General features: G+C 33.5%; 2 protein-coding genes across 2 annotated transcripts; both read left to right on the forward strand.

The window, feature by feature from the left end:
• Positions 1–207: 207 nt before the first annotated feature.
• On the forward strand, positions 208–2,232 carry LOC146884835 (putative UPF0481 protein At3g02645). The gene has a single exon (XM_085675864.1). It carries the CDS (start codon positions 216–218, stop codon positions 2,142–2,144), a length of 1,929 nt encoding a protein of 642 aa, XP_085531990.1. The 5' UTR covers positions 208–215; the 3' UTR covers positions 2,145–2,232.
• Positions 2,233–10,127: 7,895 nt separating this feature from the next.
• LOC146884836 (putative UPF0481 protein At3g02645) lies at positions 10,128–12,111 on the forward strand. Its single transcript, XM_085675829.1, has one exon. It carries the CDS (start codon positions 10,172–10,174, stop codon positions 12,005–12,007), a length of 1,836 nt encoding a protein of 611 aa, XP_085531955.1. The 5' UTR covers positions 10,128–10,171; the 3' UTR covers positions 12,008–12,111.
• The last annotated feature ends 4,756 nt before the right edge of the window (positions 12,112–16,867 follow it).

The raw sequence follows: 16,867 nt of genomic DNA on the forward strand, positions 1-16,867 counted from the left end.
TGCATGGGGAAATCTACAAAAAGTTGTTGAAATCTTGCGTTTAATATATTGGATTTTAAAATTGTTGGGTAGATAGGACGATGATAGTATAATATTAATGATGGGGTGTGATTGATTATGATTCCAAACTCTTAAACTTAAAACCCTTTCCATTAATATATATATATATGTTTACGCTGAAGAAGGAAATATGAGAGATTTGCAAAACCTAAACCATGAGGGTAGCGGAGAAAGCAGAAAACACCACATACAGCATCGAAGTGGTGATACATGAGGAGGAGAAAAGGGTTGTGGGGAAAGAAGATAAAAAAGTGTGTGTGTGCCGTGTCCCGAAATCCTTGATAGGCGGCCACCCAGAAGCTTTCAGCCCTCAGTTTGTGGGGCTTGGACCCTACCATCATCCCCGTTTGGACCTCACCATGACAGATGAACTCAAGAAAGCTGCAGCAACGAGGATCATGAACCACGGCTTCAAAATCTGGGTCTCCGATCTTCAGCCTTTCTACCACAAAGATACCTTAAACTCCTATGCCCACGACAAGGAAAAGCTCCTCAATGATATCACCATCGATAGCTTCTTCCTTCTGGCTTTGCTCAACAGGAGTCCCGATGCCCAACCTCACCACCACACTTACTTCTTGACCGGAAAACACGGCATGCCCCTCGTCAACGCTCTTGGTGTAGAGTTGACCATCGGCGCTGTCATCAGGGATGTTTTCATGCTCGAGAACCAAATTCCCACCCATCTTCTTTACCAAATCAACCAAGCCACCACCCTACACGGAATTCAATCACACAATTTGGGTGCAAAAATGCTACGTTTCTGTAAAAACTACTGTCCACTCGCCAAGCCCCAAAGACTCCCCGAAAACACAAAAGTTACCCATTTGTTGGATCTCATGTACCATTTGGTAGCACCTATGCCCCCCGAGACTGCAAACACACCACCTAGCCCTCAGGTCGACCCTGATGACGTTGAGTCTGAGGTTGAGCCTGAGGTTTACCACGACCCTCCAGATACAGCGACAACTGATGAGGCAGCCGAGTCAGTGGAAGTGAAAGTTGACATGCCCATCATGACAAGCAGTAAGACAGAGCCAAATGGATGTTCTTCATTATTCTGTTCCATATGCTTTAAGATACTTTTATTTTTGGTGATCATAGGCGTAATTTTGTGCTCAACTTTGTGGTATTTGCTTCTTTTAATCTGGCAAATAGTTTATGGTGTGTTACGTATTCCATGTCGTATTCTATATGGTATTCTTAAAACGGTGTTAATAGTATTTCTGAAACTTTTTATATCCTTACTCCCCGTGCCGCCGGAACCACTAATGCATGCTTACACGAGGAAAAATTCAATGGCGCCTGATGAACGTAGAAAAGTTTTGATGGGGGTCCAGATATCTAAGAATTGGGTTGATAAAATTCGGCAGCACTTATCTGGGGACGAGGATAAACGCAGAAAAAAATGGATGGGGTTCCAGATACCTAAGAAATTGGATGATAGAATTCGGAAGTACTTATTTGGGGAGGAGGATAAACGCCCCGCTGTTACAATCCAATCTGTGACTGAACTGGATGATGCTGGGTTTCACTTCAAACCCGCGAAGAGAATCGAAGACATTAGATTCGAGGCGAGAAAGAAGGAATTGTTTTTGCCTGTTCTCAAATTGGATGAGAACTCAGAGGTGATAATGAGAAATCTGGTAGCGTACGAGTCATTGACTAGAGACACCTACTTGATCTTCACAAGGTACGTTGAGATCATGAGAGCTATCATTGACACTCCTGAGGATGTGAAGGTGTTGGTGCAGAACGATATCATTGTGACTGAGCTGAAGGATAAAGTGGTGGCAGATCTTTTCAATGGGATGAGCACATCCATTAAGCCTACCAAAGTTCCTGAACTGGAAGAAGTGATTAAGGAAGTCAAAATGAAATATGAAGAAAGCCAGTGGCTACAGAAGATTATGAGATACGTGTATTCTTCTTGGAAAATCCTCACAGCTATTGCGGCTTTCTCTTTCTTTGTTCTCACCTCCGTGCAGACCTTTTGCTCTGTTTATGACTGCGCTTCTCATTTCTCCTCCAATTTGGAGAAACTTCCAACAGTTTCGGATAATGGTTTAATAAGTTATATTTAAGGTTTAGGGTTCTATTTCGTAACTGTACTTTGTTGTTGGTGTGTGCGCCTTATGCTAAGACCACCGTGTTCTCGTTTGCAAAAAATAAATAAAACAGTTAAAGTTGTTCGATTACTAAAAATAAATAAATCTGAATTTTGTCTTTTATGCTAGCCAATAGGACAATGCTAGTTATTAATCACTGTTTTTTTAAGCCTTAAAATTTATTTTTAATATTTAATCGATATTTTATAACACTGGCTAATAATAATATATTAGTATATTAGATATTTAAATTTGTTAAATTATACTAAAAAACCGATAGCACTGGATTATATAATATAAAATTAATCATGAAAATGTGTTAGAACACTTAATAATTAATATTTTCTTTTTGAAGGGGAAGGTTGTAAGAATATACGAGTAAAATAATATCACTAAATTAGTCGCGCACAAAAACCTTATACGTCTATTTTAAAATCGTTGTCTCTTTACTTATGAAAGTTCACATTTGTCTTAAAGAAATCCCGTTTATATCCGAAGCCATTCTTTAAGGCTAGGTCAACTGATTAAAATTTAAAATATTAATAATGTAACACATTTTTTTCATTCAATGACATTTTTTAAAAATTATAAAAGTATGTGATTTTTCTTTGGTTTAACAAATCCTAATCTTGTATTAGTCAACTTTAATAAATTTTAAGCAACTTGAATGACTAGGTCACTTTGTTAGTAATTTTGGGTCATGCATATATATGATACATAATTAAATGTGTTAGGACTATTATTTATAAAGCCAATTAATAAAGTAATCTGACTAAATTAAAGATTTGGCTAAAAGCATATGTCATGAAAATAAATATTGTGTAGAGACCAGTTAGTAATTTCTAATTTGATGAGGGGCCAAATTAGAAATACTAAAACTTAAGTAATTCAATTTATTATGGTCGTAGTCTCCTTCTGAGAGCACAAAGATTCATAACCTACTTTTCATGTTCCTGTTCCTTTCTCTTTATCCCATCAAGAGAGAAAAGCAAAAGAAAATAAAGGTGCTTTACATGAGGAAAATCACTCTATCAGTAGTGTTCTAATATCATCGTTATGACCAATTCATGTAGGCTTCCATTTACTATTTACAGCATGATTATCAGTATGGGATATTGTTTATGAGTTTATGATTGATTATTAGAATTAATATTAAGATAATATTCTTAAGATAATATTCTGTTTTATGCTAACACACTTTCCCCAACAAAGTTACTTAACGCAATTTCATTAGAAATTATCTAAATAACTTATTTTGAAATATTCTTTAACTAGGACCGTAACTATTTGTACCTTATAATACTTGTCCTTTTAATATTATATTTGATATTTAAGTTATTAATATTGATTTTAAAACTTAAAAAAAAAAAAAACAGAATCTCTAATAAAATCAAGACTACTTTATTCCCAAAAGACAAAAAAGTAAGAACCATCTGCTACAAGATAAAACGTGTGTAAATTGTTATGATCGAAGAATATGCAGATTCACCAACAACCGGAAACCCTCTCTTCAACTCTTATATTTGGGCTTGCCTGAATTTCCCTTTTGAAATGGGCTTATTGTCTTTAAGGCCCATTTCCTTGGTTTCCATTGCCTATTTTAATTAATGCAATTGCTTCCTATATTCTATCAATTTTTTCGTACATTTTATAACTTTTTTAATGATTAAATATGTTTTTAGTCTCTTAACTCTCGGTAAAAATTGAAATTAGTCTTTTTTCGAAATTATGGATCAATTTAATCTTTCATCTTTAAAAATGCGTGAAGTTAATTGTAACATCCCAAAAACTGGATAACCTCAAATTAATAAAACATCACATACATGATTATTCAGAGAGTACGAGATTTAGAGTATAAAGGTGTACAATACGCCAAATATACCCAGATTACATGAAAAAGGCTCCACACGGCTCAAACAAAAGTACACAGGTGAAAATAATAGTTCTAGGCCTTGTATAGACAAGACCATCATAACTAATGAAACTCCTTTCGCGATGGGTCCCACAGTGGGCCCAATATCCATCCATAACCCTCAAGTTGTTGCATCTCTATTATCATCGTCACTGCCAGGGGTTCTCACATTTGCTCACATCAATAAAATTGATGATCATCGCAAAGGAGGAAAACCACACACAATCATACAAACCAGCGAAAGGGTAAGCTAGAGCACAAGATAATTACATCATAACACACAACGTCAAATCGCATAAATAATGGAAAACCACACAGGAGATACCGAACCACTACCATTCCAAAACTAGACAATCCGGATATGTGTAATGAGGCACCACTACAAAACAGTGGAATTATGTCCTAGCAGTGTGGTGTCACCACGAGGCCTTCGCAGAATTACACCCTTACAAGAGGCACCACCACGTGACCTCCGTGGAATTACGTCCTGGCCGTGAGGCACCACCACATTATCTTCGTGGAATTACGTCCTATTGTGTAGGCACCACCATGAACTTTCACCTCGAGGTTCGTGGGATTAAGTCCAATAGATGAGGCACCACCATGAACTCCCCCTAGGAGGGTCCAAGGAATTACGTCCATTAAGTGGGGCACCACCATAAGCTCTCCCTACAAGAGCCATGGGATTACGTCCTACTCACGCTTTATACGTGTTTCACCAACCAATCAGAAAGTTCCCATAATACCAACATCATGCATAAACAACAATTCATATATTTCATGCTTCCTAATTCATACAACAAGCAACCATACCAGTGGGTCATTCACACCGTAGCACAAAAGCTGCCCCAGTCTCACTCAGGTTAGAAGGCCTCGCTCAAGCGAGCTCCTCCTCGCCTAGGCGAGAACTCGAGTCTTTGAACAGCGGCCCCGCGGATTCTCGCTCAGGCGAGTCCATTCTCGCTTAGGCGAGATCACGCCTCGCTCAAAATGAGAACCAGTCGCCTGGGCGACAGTTTGCACACAAAAACCTTGGCGAGCCTATGTTAGTCTCGCTTGGGCGAAACACGCTCGCTTGGGCGAGAAAAACAGTGCCCACCACTGCACACACGCGAAAACACAGCACGCAACACCAAAAGAAGTCATGTATTCACCACTATCACACAATCAACCATGAGCATACATCACACATATGATTCAGACCCAGAAGCATACAGAAATTACAGGCAATTATAAGCTCAAGCTTCCCTTACCTAAAAAGGGTTTAGCAAACAACTTCGACACCTGACTCAACGAACCTAACAACTTCGAAAACGGACCCAAGAGATGTGAATAAAGACACAAAAATAGCAAGGTTGCTACAGTAAGCCCAGCAGAACCATGAGAACCAACTTAGAACGCGAAGAGCACGATTCAAGAACAACTTATGTGACAGGAGAACGAGGTTTGGCTAGCTTGAAAGGGGCGTAGGATCAAACCCTAGCAAAGCTTCTGGGGAGAGGTTAGGGACTTGACGGCTACGTTTTCTACGAATGAAGAGAAAAGATTAGGCTAGGGCAAACTTAGGGTATGGTTACCCTTTTTGGGTCAACCCTAGGCCCAACCAACTTTGGGGCAGCCCTTAAGGATTTAGGCAGAAAAATAAATGGGCCTTACATTAATCATTTTAATCAAATTTTGTTAAGTTTATTTGATTTTAATGCAACTTGTCACTGTTATTGTCAAATGTCAAATGTCATTGTCTTGATTTCAATTTAGTTCTCATATATTTATATATATATATATATATATATATATATATATATATATATATATATATATATATCGCTTTGATTCAATTTAGTCTTCACTTATGTCTCTTTGATTCAATTTTGTCCAAATTTTTTTTAATAATTAAAATAATTTTTTAACCCATGTTTTCTTATAAGATCAAAACTAATTAAATATAAATATTTTTACAAAATTAAGTATAACTATTTATATTAAAATTTAGTAGTAAAAGAAATGATTAACAAAATATGAGTTAATAATGTACAATAATGTAATATGTTAAAAAGTCATTTTTAATAAAAGAATATCAATATAACATTTATACAATTAATAAATTTGGTTTCAATTTGAGGAGAGACAATATTGTTCTATTTTTTTTTAAAGTAATGATTAAAAAACATGAGTTAATAATATGTGATAATGTAATATGTTAAAATATCATTTTTAATAAAAAATATTAGTATAAAATTTCTACACATGTTAAATTTGATCTCAAATTAGATAGAGACAATATTGTTCTATTTTGAAACAAAAATTGGGATAAAAATGAATCAAAGAGACATAAATGGAAACAAAATTGGATCAAAGAGACATATATAAAGATTAAATTAAAACTAAAACAACAACTTTTGGCAATGACACTAATACGTAGCATTGCCTTGACATTGACAGTACCACGTGTCACACCAAGGACTCGACGTGTGGCAACAAATTTTTTTACAAAAACAAAAACAAATTGACATGTGGTACGTTGTTAATAATTTTTTATTTTTTTTAATATAAAGGGACTTAATTGAGACATTTTTTCAAAAGTTTGAACACAATTGAAATTTTTTTTAAAGTGAAGACCAAGTTGACACATCCCCAACAAGGTGGAGACCATTGGAGTAATTAAGCCATTGTTTTTTATAATCAATAAAATTGTCATTTAATTTATGAAAATTTATATTTAATTTAAATTGTATTTAAAATTTTATTTTACAATAATTTAGAATAACCCTTAAAAATTTTAGAGAAATAATTATTTATTGGATTTTCACACCAATTAATTTAGAGTGACATTGATAAATTCTTATTATGGGTTTGGTATAGTTTGTCATGTTTTTTTTAACAATTTTTCGTATAATGATAAATAATAGGTGAATTTTAGAGTGTCACACTGAGGTATCAAAGCTTATATGGATATCTAACATGAATTTTATATATAAAAAAATAACATTGATATTTATATTATATTATTATTGTTACTATATAATTTTTTAATATTACTTTAACATAGATAAATAAATTTTATGAACTAGAAAGTAATTTGAAATTTAATTTATCAAATAAAACACACTACTTACAACAACAAGTATCAAACTTATTTTCATAAAATAAAATAAAAGTATCGATACTTTATTTGATTAAATTATTTTTACGTGTAAAAGTTAAAATATTTAATACGTTTTAATTACATATAAGATATTCAAGTTATATTTAAATTTTAAAAATCAGTGTTTACAAATAATTTTAAAGAAATAATTATATACTCTTCACTTTAGTAAATTTATTTTAAATACTAAAATAAATTTTATTTTATTAATTATTCTCAAAACTTGTGAGATTATGAAGAGATATCTGAACTCTTTATTTTGTTTGACTTTCTATTTTAACAAACATTTTTATCCATGTTGCCACCACCACCTATTGCATTATTCTCAAATTTAAAATCCTGACAAGTTGGTAACAAAGATTAGTTTATTTATATAAAGACAAATTCGATATATAATTATAAAGCGAGTGCAAACTAAGTCAAACAATGAATACAACTAAGACTTTAAACTATTATGAGGATATTGATTTCATGTAAACACTAAGGAGTTTATTAATTAAAAATAATTTTTTGACAAATATCTTATTTGATAAAATTACTAAGTAGAATAATTTTTTATTTTTTATAGAAGTTATAAAATAACATAATAAAATTTAAAAGTTTTATTTTTAGTAAAAATGATTATTTGTCAAAGTTTGTTAAAACAAAATTTTGATATACTATGATTTCTTTAAGTGGACTTTGTATTTGGAAAAGACATATGTTTTGTATAAAATAAATCTGAATTTTGTCTTGATGGTAGCCATTACGCAAATGCTATCAATTATTCAGTTTTCTTAAACCTTAAAAATTATTTTAAATCTTTAATCAATATTTGTATAACACTGATTAATAATAGTTGTATTGATCTCTTAGTATATTATATATTAACATTTGTTAACTTATACCAAAAATTTTTTGCATTAATTGAATTGTATATTATAAAATTAATCATGAAAATGTGTCAGAACACTTAATAACTAATATATTTTCTATGTGGAGGGTAAGGTTGTAACTTGCAAGAATCTACAAGTAAAATAATATCATTAAATTAGTCGCGCAAAAAAAGCCTATATATCTATTTCAAGTTGTATCTTTAATTAACTAGAAAAAAAAAACATTTGTTAATCAACAACTTGATCTTCCTTATGAAAGTTCACATTTGTCTTAAGAAAATCCCTCTATATCCGAACTCATTATTTAAGGTTAGGTAAACTGATTAAAATTTAATATATTAATAATGTAACACATTTTTTTTCATTCAACGAAATTTGAGCAACCATATATTTGTAAGGAAAGCGATATTTAAAATTCATCAATAAAAAATATTCCATAATTAACATATTAATATTTCAATTAACTCAAAAAAATAATATATATTATTATATTATTAAAATAAGCTGTAAGGTGAATGCTTTTTAAAGTACTAAAATAACATTTTTTTGTATTTTTTGATACCTAAATCATATAATAGAAATATTTTCATCATCTACTTTTATGACTGACTGATTATTAGTAGTTTCTAATAGATCATGGAAGCTAAACAAATCTTAACACAAATATGGAACTGAAGGTCAAACAACATTATTTGGCTATTAACTGTTATCCATTTGCGAGGTTATAGACATATTTTTCATTTTAAAAGAAGACCAAGACCCCTGACCTCGGAGTTTGACAACTCATACAACGTGAATGCGTGATTATCGAGGCAATTTAAAATTATGAACTTGCCTATAAAAAAAACCAAAGACTTATTCCCTTCATTTAGTAAAAAACATTAGATTTAAGACTTCCACAAACTACATCTTTAGAATGATTATCAAATTTAGAAATGGATCTCAAACACAAATACTAAATTTAAAATTTATTATTTTATATTAGAGAAAAGACAAGATCTCTAACATAAAAACTAATTTTTTACAGTAATTATAAATTTTCAAAATAATAAAAAGATTAAATATAAAATTTATTATTTTATATTAGAGAAAAGACAAGATCTCTGACATAAAAACTAATTTTTTTTTACAGTAATTAAAAGGATATATTTTAAATCATTTTATTTTAAAACAAACTCATTATAATCGATACAAAAAATTCAAGGTTTTTCACTAAAATAAAAGTTTAAACAAAATCTTGAAAAAAATTATATACTTGAAGACTACCAAAAGTGATTTTTTTTATTGTAATAAGGTTATTTGATTTTAACTATATGATATTATTAAAATGGTGTAACTTTTAAAATATATTTGAAATTGGCCAAATCATGTATGTTAGCAGAACTTTGTATCAAAGAAGTCATATAGCTAAAACGAATCGGTTATAATTGAAATAAACTCGTGTCAATTTTGAACAATTTTTTTTAAGGAATTAAAGAGTGATCGCAACTTGAAACGACTTTCCTTAAAAGTTAATTATCCTTCTCTAAGTCAGAGGCAAGATCATTTTAATGACACTGTTTCATGACGTATACTTTACACAACTCAATTGATGTTGTTCCCATATGTACCTTTTATTTCTTTTTAAGGAAAATAATTTTTTATTATTAAATTTTGATAATTTTTTCTTATAAATTTAATTGTTATTTTTTAAATGATTTTTTATTTTTCGTTTTTTTATTCTTAATATTCGAAAACTATATAGAAGATAACATTTTATATTAAAATAAAATTATCAAAATTTAGTAATAAAAAATAAAATCGTATTTTTTTAAAAGTTAATCTCCATTTTGGTAATTTTAGAAATAATTAGCCCATTCTGTTATAAAAAATCCACCAAGAAGCTTTCGAGATCTTGCGTTAAATATATTGGATTTTTAAATTGTCGGATAGATTGGGTGATGATAGTGTAATAGTAAATAAATGATATGATGGGGTGTGATTATGATACCAAATTCTTAAAACCCTTTCCATCTATAAATACGTTTAAGCTGAAGAAGGAAATATCAGAGAGATTTGCAAAACCTAAACCATGAGCGTGTCGGAGGAGAAAGTAGAAAACAGCACAGACAACATTGAAGTGGCGCCAAATGAGGAGAATAAGGTTGTGAGGAAAGAAGATGAAGTGTGTGTGTGCCGTGTCCCGAAATCCTTGATAAGCGGCCACCCAGAAGCTTTCACCCCTCACTTTGTGGGGCTTGGACCCTACCATCATACCCGTTTTGAGCTCACCATGAACGATGAACTCAAGTTAGCTGCAGCAAAGAGGATCCTCAACCACGGCTTCGAAATCCGCGTCTCCGATGTTGAACCTTTCTACCACCAAGAAACCTTAAAGTCCTATGCCCACGAGCAAGACAAGCTCCTCCAGGATATCACCGTCGATGGCTTATTCCTCCTGGCTTTGCTCAACCGGAGTCTCGATGCCCAGCCTCACCACCACACTTACTTCTTGACCGGAAAACACGGCATGCCCCTCGTCAACGCTTTTGGTGTAGAGTTGACCATCGACGCCGTCATCAGGGACGTTTTCATGCTCGAGAACCAAATTCCCACCCATGTTCTTCACCAAATCAACGAAGCCAGCAGCCACCACGGAATTCAATCACAAGATCTGGATGCAAAAATGCTAAGTTTCTGTCAAAACTACTGTCCACTCGTCAACTTCGAAAAACCCTCGGAAAACGAAGAGCATGTTCATTTGTTGGATCTCATGTACCATTTGGTAGCACCTAAGCCCGACCCCAACTCTGCACCCAAACCTAAGCCTAAACCTAAGGTTCACCCCGACCCTGAGCCAGATACCGCCACTACTGAGACGCCCCCCGAGTCTGTGGTAGTGACGGTTGAGAAGCCCCCCGAGCCTGTGGTAGCGACGGTTGTGGAGCCCACAGAGTCTCCGGATGAGGCCGCGGAGAGCACAGACACGAGTGGCGGTAAGGAAGAGACAAAGGGATGCTGTTCCATATTGGGTTCCATATGCTATTACTTTTTTATGTTTTTCGTGGTCATAGGCGTAATTGTGTGGTATTTGCTTTATTTCATTTGGCAAATAGTTTATGGTGTGTTACGTTTTCTATATGGTATTCTTAAAAAAGTGGCATCAGTATTTGTGATCGTGGTAAGTTTCTTTCTCCCTATGGTTGATGACATGGCGGTACTACCCGAGGGTCAACAAGCCAAATTTTCACCTCTGGTGAACACAGCTAAGCAAGCCGGTGTTACAATTCGGCGGCACTTCTTTGAGGAAAAGGATAAACGACCCGCTGTTACAATCCAATCCGTGACTGAACTGAATGGTGCTGGGATTCAGTTCAAACCCGCGAAGAGCATCAAAGACATTAAATTTGATTCGGTAAAGAAGCAATTGTTCTTGCCTGTTATCCAATTGGATCAGAACTCGGAGGTGATAATGAGAAACCTGGTGGCGTACGAGTCATTGACTAGACCCACCTACCTGATCTTCACAAGGTACGTTGAGATCATGAGAGCTATCATTGACATTCCCGAGGATGTGAAGCTGTTGGTGAAGAACGAAATCATCGTGACTGAGCTGAGTGATAAGGTGGTGACAGATCTTTTCAATGGTATGAGCACATCCATTAGACCTACCGAGACTCCTGAACTTGAAGAAGAGATCAAGAAAGTGAAAATGAAGTTCGAAGAAAGCCAGTGGCTACAGAAGGCGGTGAAAGATTATGTGTATTCTTCTTGGAAAATAATCACAGTTATTGCGGCTCTTTCGTTTTTTGTTCTCACGGCCGTGCAGACCTATTGCTCTATTTATGACTGCGCTTCTCGTACCTCCTCAAATTTTGGTCAACTTCCACTGATATCATCGGATAATGGTTTAATAACTTCGATATAATTGTATGATTGCAGTTTTAATTTCAATGCGTGTCTTTCGTAACTGTACTTGCTTGTTTTTGTGTGTCATATGTGCTTGACACCAGTGGCGGAACTTGGACTAAAAATATAGGGGGGCCAAATTAGATTTGTTATATATAATTTTTCTTTAGAAGAAAAACTATTCATTTTTTTCTCTTCATTTCCTCTCCTTCATTATATTGTATACTAATGGATTTTTAAATTCATTATATTAAATTCTGAGAACTTTAGAGATTTGTTTTATATTGTCTTAAATTCTTGGTTCTTAGTTAACGTAAATGCATTTCTTTTTAATCTTTATCACAAACCTTCCTCTTTGAAAACAAAAAGAATCATTTTTTTTTACTTTTTATCATAATCTTTCTAATATAAATTTATCACCTCTCACCTATTTAGAAAAAAATAAAATTTATATTCACAAATCACAATTATCACAATGCAAAACATAACAAAACTCATACTACTTTAATTAAATAAATAACACGGTATAAATTCAAAACTTAAAAAAAAAAAAAACTTAACATAGGTAACGAAAAACACAAAATCCATAAATTTCATAATTAAGGGTTATAATAATTTAGGAAAAATTATAAGTAGGATTCATACCAATTTCATAAAAGAATCCCTAAAATTATAATTAGGGTTTATATTAATTTGGGATAAACTTAATTTGAAAGAAACATCCTAAAAAGAATCATAAACTAACATACATAAATCATAATAAGATACTAACATTTGATTTATGAGAGATAATGCAAGAATGTATACATCAATCTCAATCTATGTGTTGTCAATCTCTATTTCCCGATCTATCTCTTTGTATTTATCTCTTTTCACACACTTTCATGATAATTTACATAGTAAAAATATCTTATAGTCAGAAAAAAAAACCCTAATCTCTTTTATAAATTAATGTCTCTATTAAAATTTATTATTTTATCTTTTATTATAATTTTTCAGAATATAATCTTAATATAAATAATATATAATATAATTTTAAAAAATATATAAATATATATAAAAAAAATTCAAAAAAAAAAAATGGGGGAGCCGTGGCTCCCCCTGGTCATCACCTAGTTCCGCCGTTGCTTGACACTGTGTATGTACTGTGTTCTCATTTGCAAAAATAAAATAGTTCAAGTTGTTCAGTTACCTAGACAATTCTTCTATCCTCAACCAGGAATTTACGTTAGTTACTTCCCACATTTCGAAATCATGACGTGGGTTTGTTATAACATTATTTTTTAAAGGAAAATGATATACTGACCCCTTATTTTGACTCTACACTTGATTCCTTGACGTGGCATGCACAGGTGGAATTTATTTTTGAAATTAAAAATAATTTTTTTGAACCATTTTACTTGAGACGTGGCAGGTTTTATAGAGTGGGTTTGGGCGTGAATATTGAGCGGGTCAGAAGCACGCTTTGGAGAGTAGGTTTGGGCGTCAAAATTGAAAGGGTTGGAAATTAGGTTTTCGTGTGGAGCGTGGGTTGCGCAGAGACAACAAAAACGAAAAAAGGGAAAAGAAAGAAAGAAAGGAAAAACCCACTCGAAGGGAGAAAGGAAGAAAGGAGAAAGGAAGAAAGGAGAATACGTGACTCCATACGAAGAGAGAAAACGAAGGGAGAAGCGTTCCTCCTAGAGTTAGGGTTTTTCTTCATCTCCATTGTTGGATTCAACTTCGTGGTTCGTAGGTATGTTTTATTTTTGTGCGTTTCTCCACTACGACAACAGGTTTGTGGTATTTTTTTCCGAAGTCGTCGTTGTAGGTTTTTTGGTTAAGGAACTGAGAATTTTTTTTGGTTTTCGCCGGCATAGTCGAGTCAGTTATTGTTTAAAGACAAATTTAACATCTATCTTGTACAGGTGAATGACCACAACACTGTAATCGAAGACGAAGCTTGCGAAGTTAGGGTTTTTGGTGCTTTCAGTTGTTCGATTCAGGCGGTGGTTGGTAAGTTTGTGTTATTTTTCCTTTTCTGTGATTTTGGTGCTTTGATAGGTGCATGAATACTAGTTTTCTAACTAGGTTGATGAAATCTGTCTTATTTTATTGTGATGACCTGTTTGCTCACAAGTGATGACCTGTGCTGCATTTTGTGCAATAATGTGGTTTGACTCAATTTTGTGAATTCATACCAGTCAATAGTTGATTATGGGGTGATTAAGTATGGGTAATATACGTTCATTTGTAGTTATTTCTTTGATGTGGTTTCATACCCAAGTGGGTTAAAGTTGTATGATTTATTGATGATGACTTGTGTGCATCCAAGTGATGAGTTATGCTGCATTTTTTGCAATCATGTGGTTTGACTCAATCTTTTTGATCTTCCATACTACTTTATTCCATAATTGATTATTGGGTGATTATGTTTGGATAATGTGAGTTAATTTGTAATTATTCCTAAGATTTGGTTTCATTTCCAACTTGATTACACTTGTGTGATGTATGAGTGATGACTTGTTTGGTCACAAGTGATGATCTGTGTTGAATTTTGTGGAAGCGTGAGGTATGACTGAATTTTTGTGATCTTTCATGTGATAACACTCAATAGTTGATTATGGGGTGATTATGTATGGGTAATATGCAGGTGATGTAGTATGGGTAATATGCGTTCATTTGTAGTTATTTCTTTGATGTGGTTTCATACCCAAGTGGGTTAAAGTTGTATGATTTATTGATGATGACTTGTGTGCATCCAAGTGATGAGTTGTGCTGCATTTTTTGCAATCATGTGGTTTGACTCAATCTTTTTGATCTTTCATGTGATAGCACTCAATAGTTGATTCTGGGGTGATTTAGTATGGATAATGTGATTTCATTTGAAATTATCTCTTTGATGTGGTTTCATTGCCAACTTGATTACACTTGTGTGATGTATGAGTGATGACCTGTTTGGTCACAAGTGATGATCTGTGTTGAATTTTCTGGAAGTGTGTGGTATGACTGAATTTTTGTGATCTTTCATATTCAGGTCATAAATATGGTTGCAGTCCGTGAGAGAAGTGAATTCAATGTTGACCGCAAGGTATGATAAATTTTGGATTTCAATTTATTTTAAAATTTGTTATGATAAAAATGACATACCTATTTTTTTTTTATTGTTCCATATCTGTTTTAGGCATTCATGCCGGACAAAATTGATTGGTAGTTTGAATAGGAAGTTAACAGATGAGCAAAAATCATTTATCCGAGGAACACCATTTGGATGGATGGTTGAGTTGAAAGAGTCTGTTAAAATATCTAGGAATCTTTTGACTCTGTTAATCAGTAGGTGGGTGGAAAGGTTGGGGGGTTTCACATGAGTGCAGAAGTTGTTGGATTTACCTATTTAGATGTACGTATTGGTCTAGGTTTGAGGGTGGTTGGTGAGAACATTGATTTAAACCAGGAAGGGTTAAATAGTGATTTAAGGAATTTATTTGGAGCTTCCAAAGTTGTTGAAATCGAAATGGTATATGATTACATCTTAAAACATATTAAAGTGCTTTGTTTAGAGGATTTTGGTAAGCTTTACGTTTTGTTAGCAATTTCTGAGTTTTTGTTGCCCAATCGTAGTGGAACAGTTTTTTCTATTTTGTTCAACATTGTTGATGACCTTGGTAGTATTGGGAAATTTAATTGGGGTCGAGTGGTGTATGAGTTTTTGGTTGGCAGTATATGTGAAGCTAAATTGTTCTCGAAGGAGAAAGAAAGTACCAAACACTTCCATGTAGCTGGATGTGTTTATTTGTTACAGGTACTGTATGTTAAATTAATTTCAAACTTGTTTGATCCGTTTAAAATATTTGATTGAGTTTTGACTGATTTTGATTACAATTGCTGCAGTTATGGTCTTTTGACCATTTTTTGATTCCGAATTTAAAGGATTGTCAGCGCACGACAAAATTTCCCAGAATCTTACATTGGATGGAAATGAAAGCAGGGGACAACGTAATTAAAAGGAATTTGACAAATAACACTATAAGTTGGGTATTTTGTTGTTTGATTTTTTTCCTAAATCTGTCATCTATATTGATTGAAGTTTGTTGTGAATTGTTTCAGGTTGTTGCAGATGTTGCTGCCTCTTCAGAAGAGCTGACCAATCCCTTTGTTAAAGAAGGTTTTGAGGTATATGGACGTCAAACTAAGGGTACTAAAATAGTTGACTTAATTAAAGTTGTTGAACAACAAGAAAGTGTGTTAGGGGAATTGCAAAAAGAACTTGAAGACTTGAATGCAATGATGATTGAGAGGAAGAACCAGCGCCAGCATCAGCAGGGCAAAATGAAGTTTTCTGAGTTTGGTGAAGCAAGTGCTGGTCATTCGCAAACACCTAATTCGAACCACCCCACTGGCTGCATTGAATTTGGCAATTCTGGTGACAGGGGTCATGTGGAAGAAGTTCATTTTCCAAATCAGGAAGCACAAGAATCCGAACAAAGCAACATGTATGTGCGACGAAGGGAGGGTCCTCGGTTGCGTGTTAGGAGTGTGGCAATAAGAACTCCTTTTGTAACATTTAGTGGGAGGAAGCGCCATAAGTAGTTGATTTAGAGATTTTATGTTTGTTGTAATTTGGATTTCTATTGCTAAATTTGGTATTTTTTATGTTTAGACATTGTGGTCGTGATTGATGACAATTTCCTTGTTTGGCTTAGTCATGGATTTATGGAATTGTGAGTGGTTTATGTTAAGTGATAGTTGGATGTTGTTCATCTTAATTTTTATTGAGTGCAACTAAATTTGTTAACAGGTGAACAACGAATATATATGTGGTCCAAAATTTAGTAATATTGGTTACCACACAGATGACAAATCAGTAATTATGTGCAAGATGTTGTTCACAGGTCAACAC

The sequence above is a fragment of the Vigna unguiculata genome, chromosome 7 (genome assembly GCF_037176805.1).
Source record: "Vigna unguiculata cultivar grain cowpea cultivar isolate G323 ecotype 2 chromosome 7, ASM3717680v1, whole genome shotgun sequence".
NCBI lineage: Eukaryota > Viridiplantae > Streptophyta > Magnoliopsida > Fabales > Fabaceae > Vigna > Vigna unguiculata.

Bases quoted from the DNA above. Each gene is read 5' to 3' on its own strand.
- LOC146884835 (XM_085675864.1), top strand. From the start codon at position 216: ATGAGGGTAGCGGAGAAAGCAGAAAACACCACATACAGCATCGAAGTG.
- LOC146884836 (XM_085675829.1), top strand. From the start codon at position 10,172: ATGAGCGTGTCGGAGGAGAAAGTAGAAAACAGCACAGACAACATTGAA.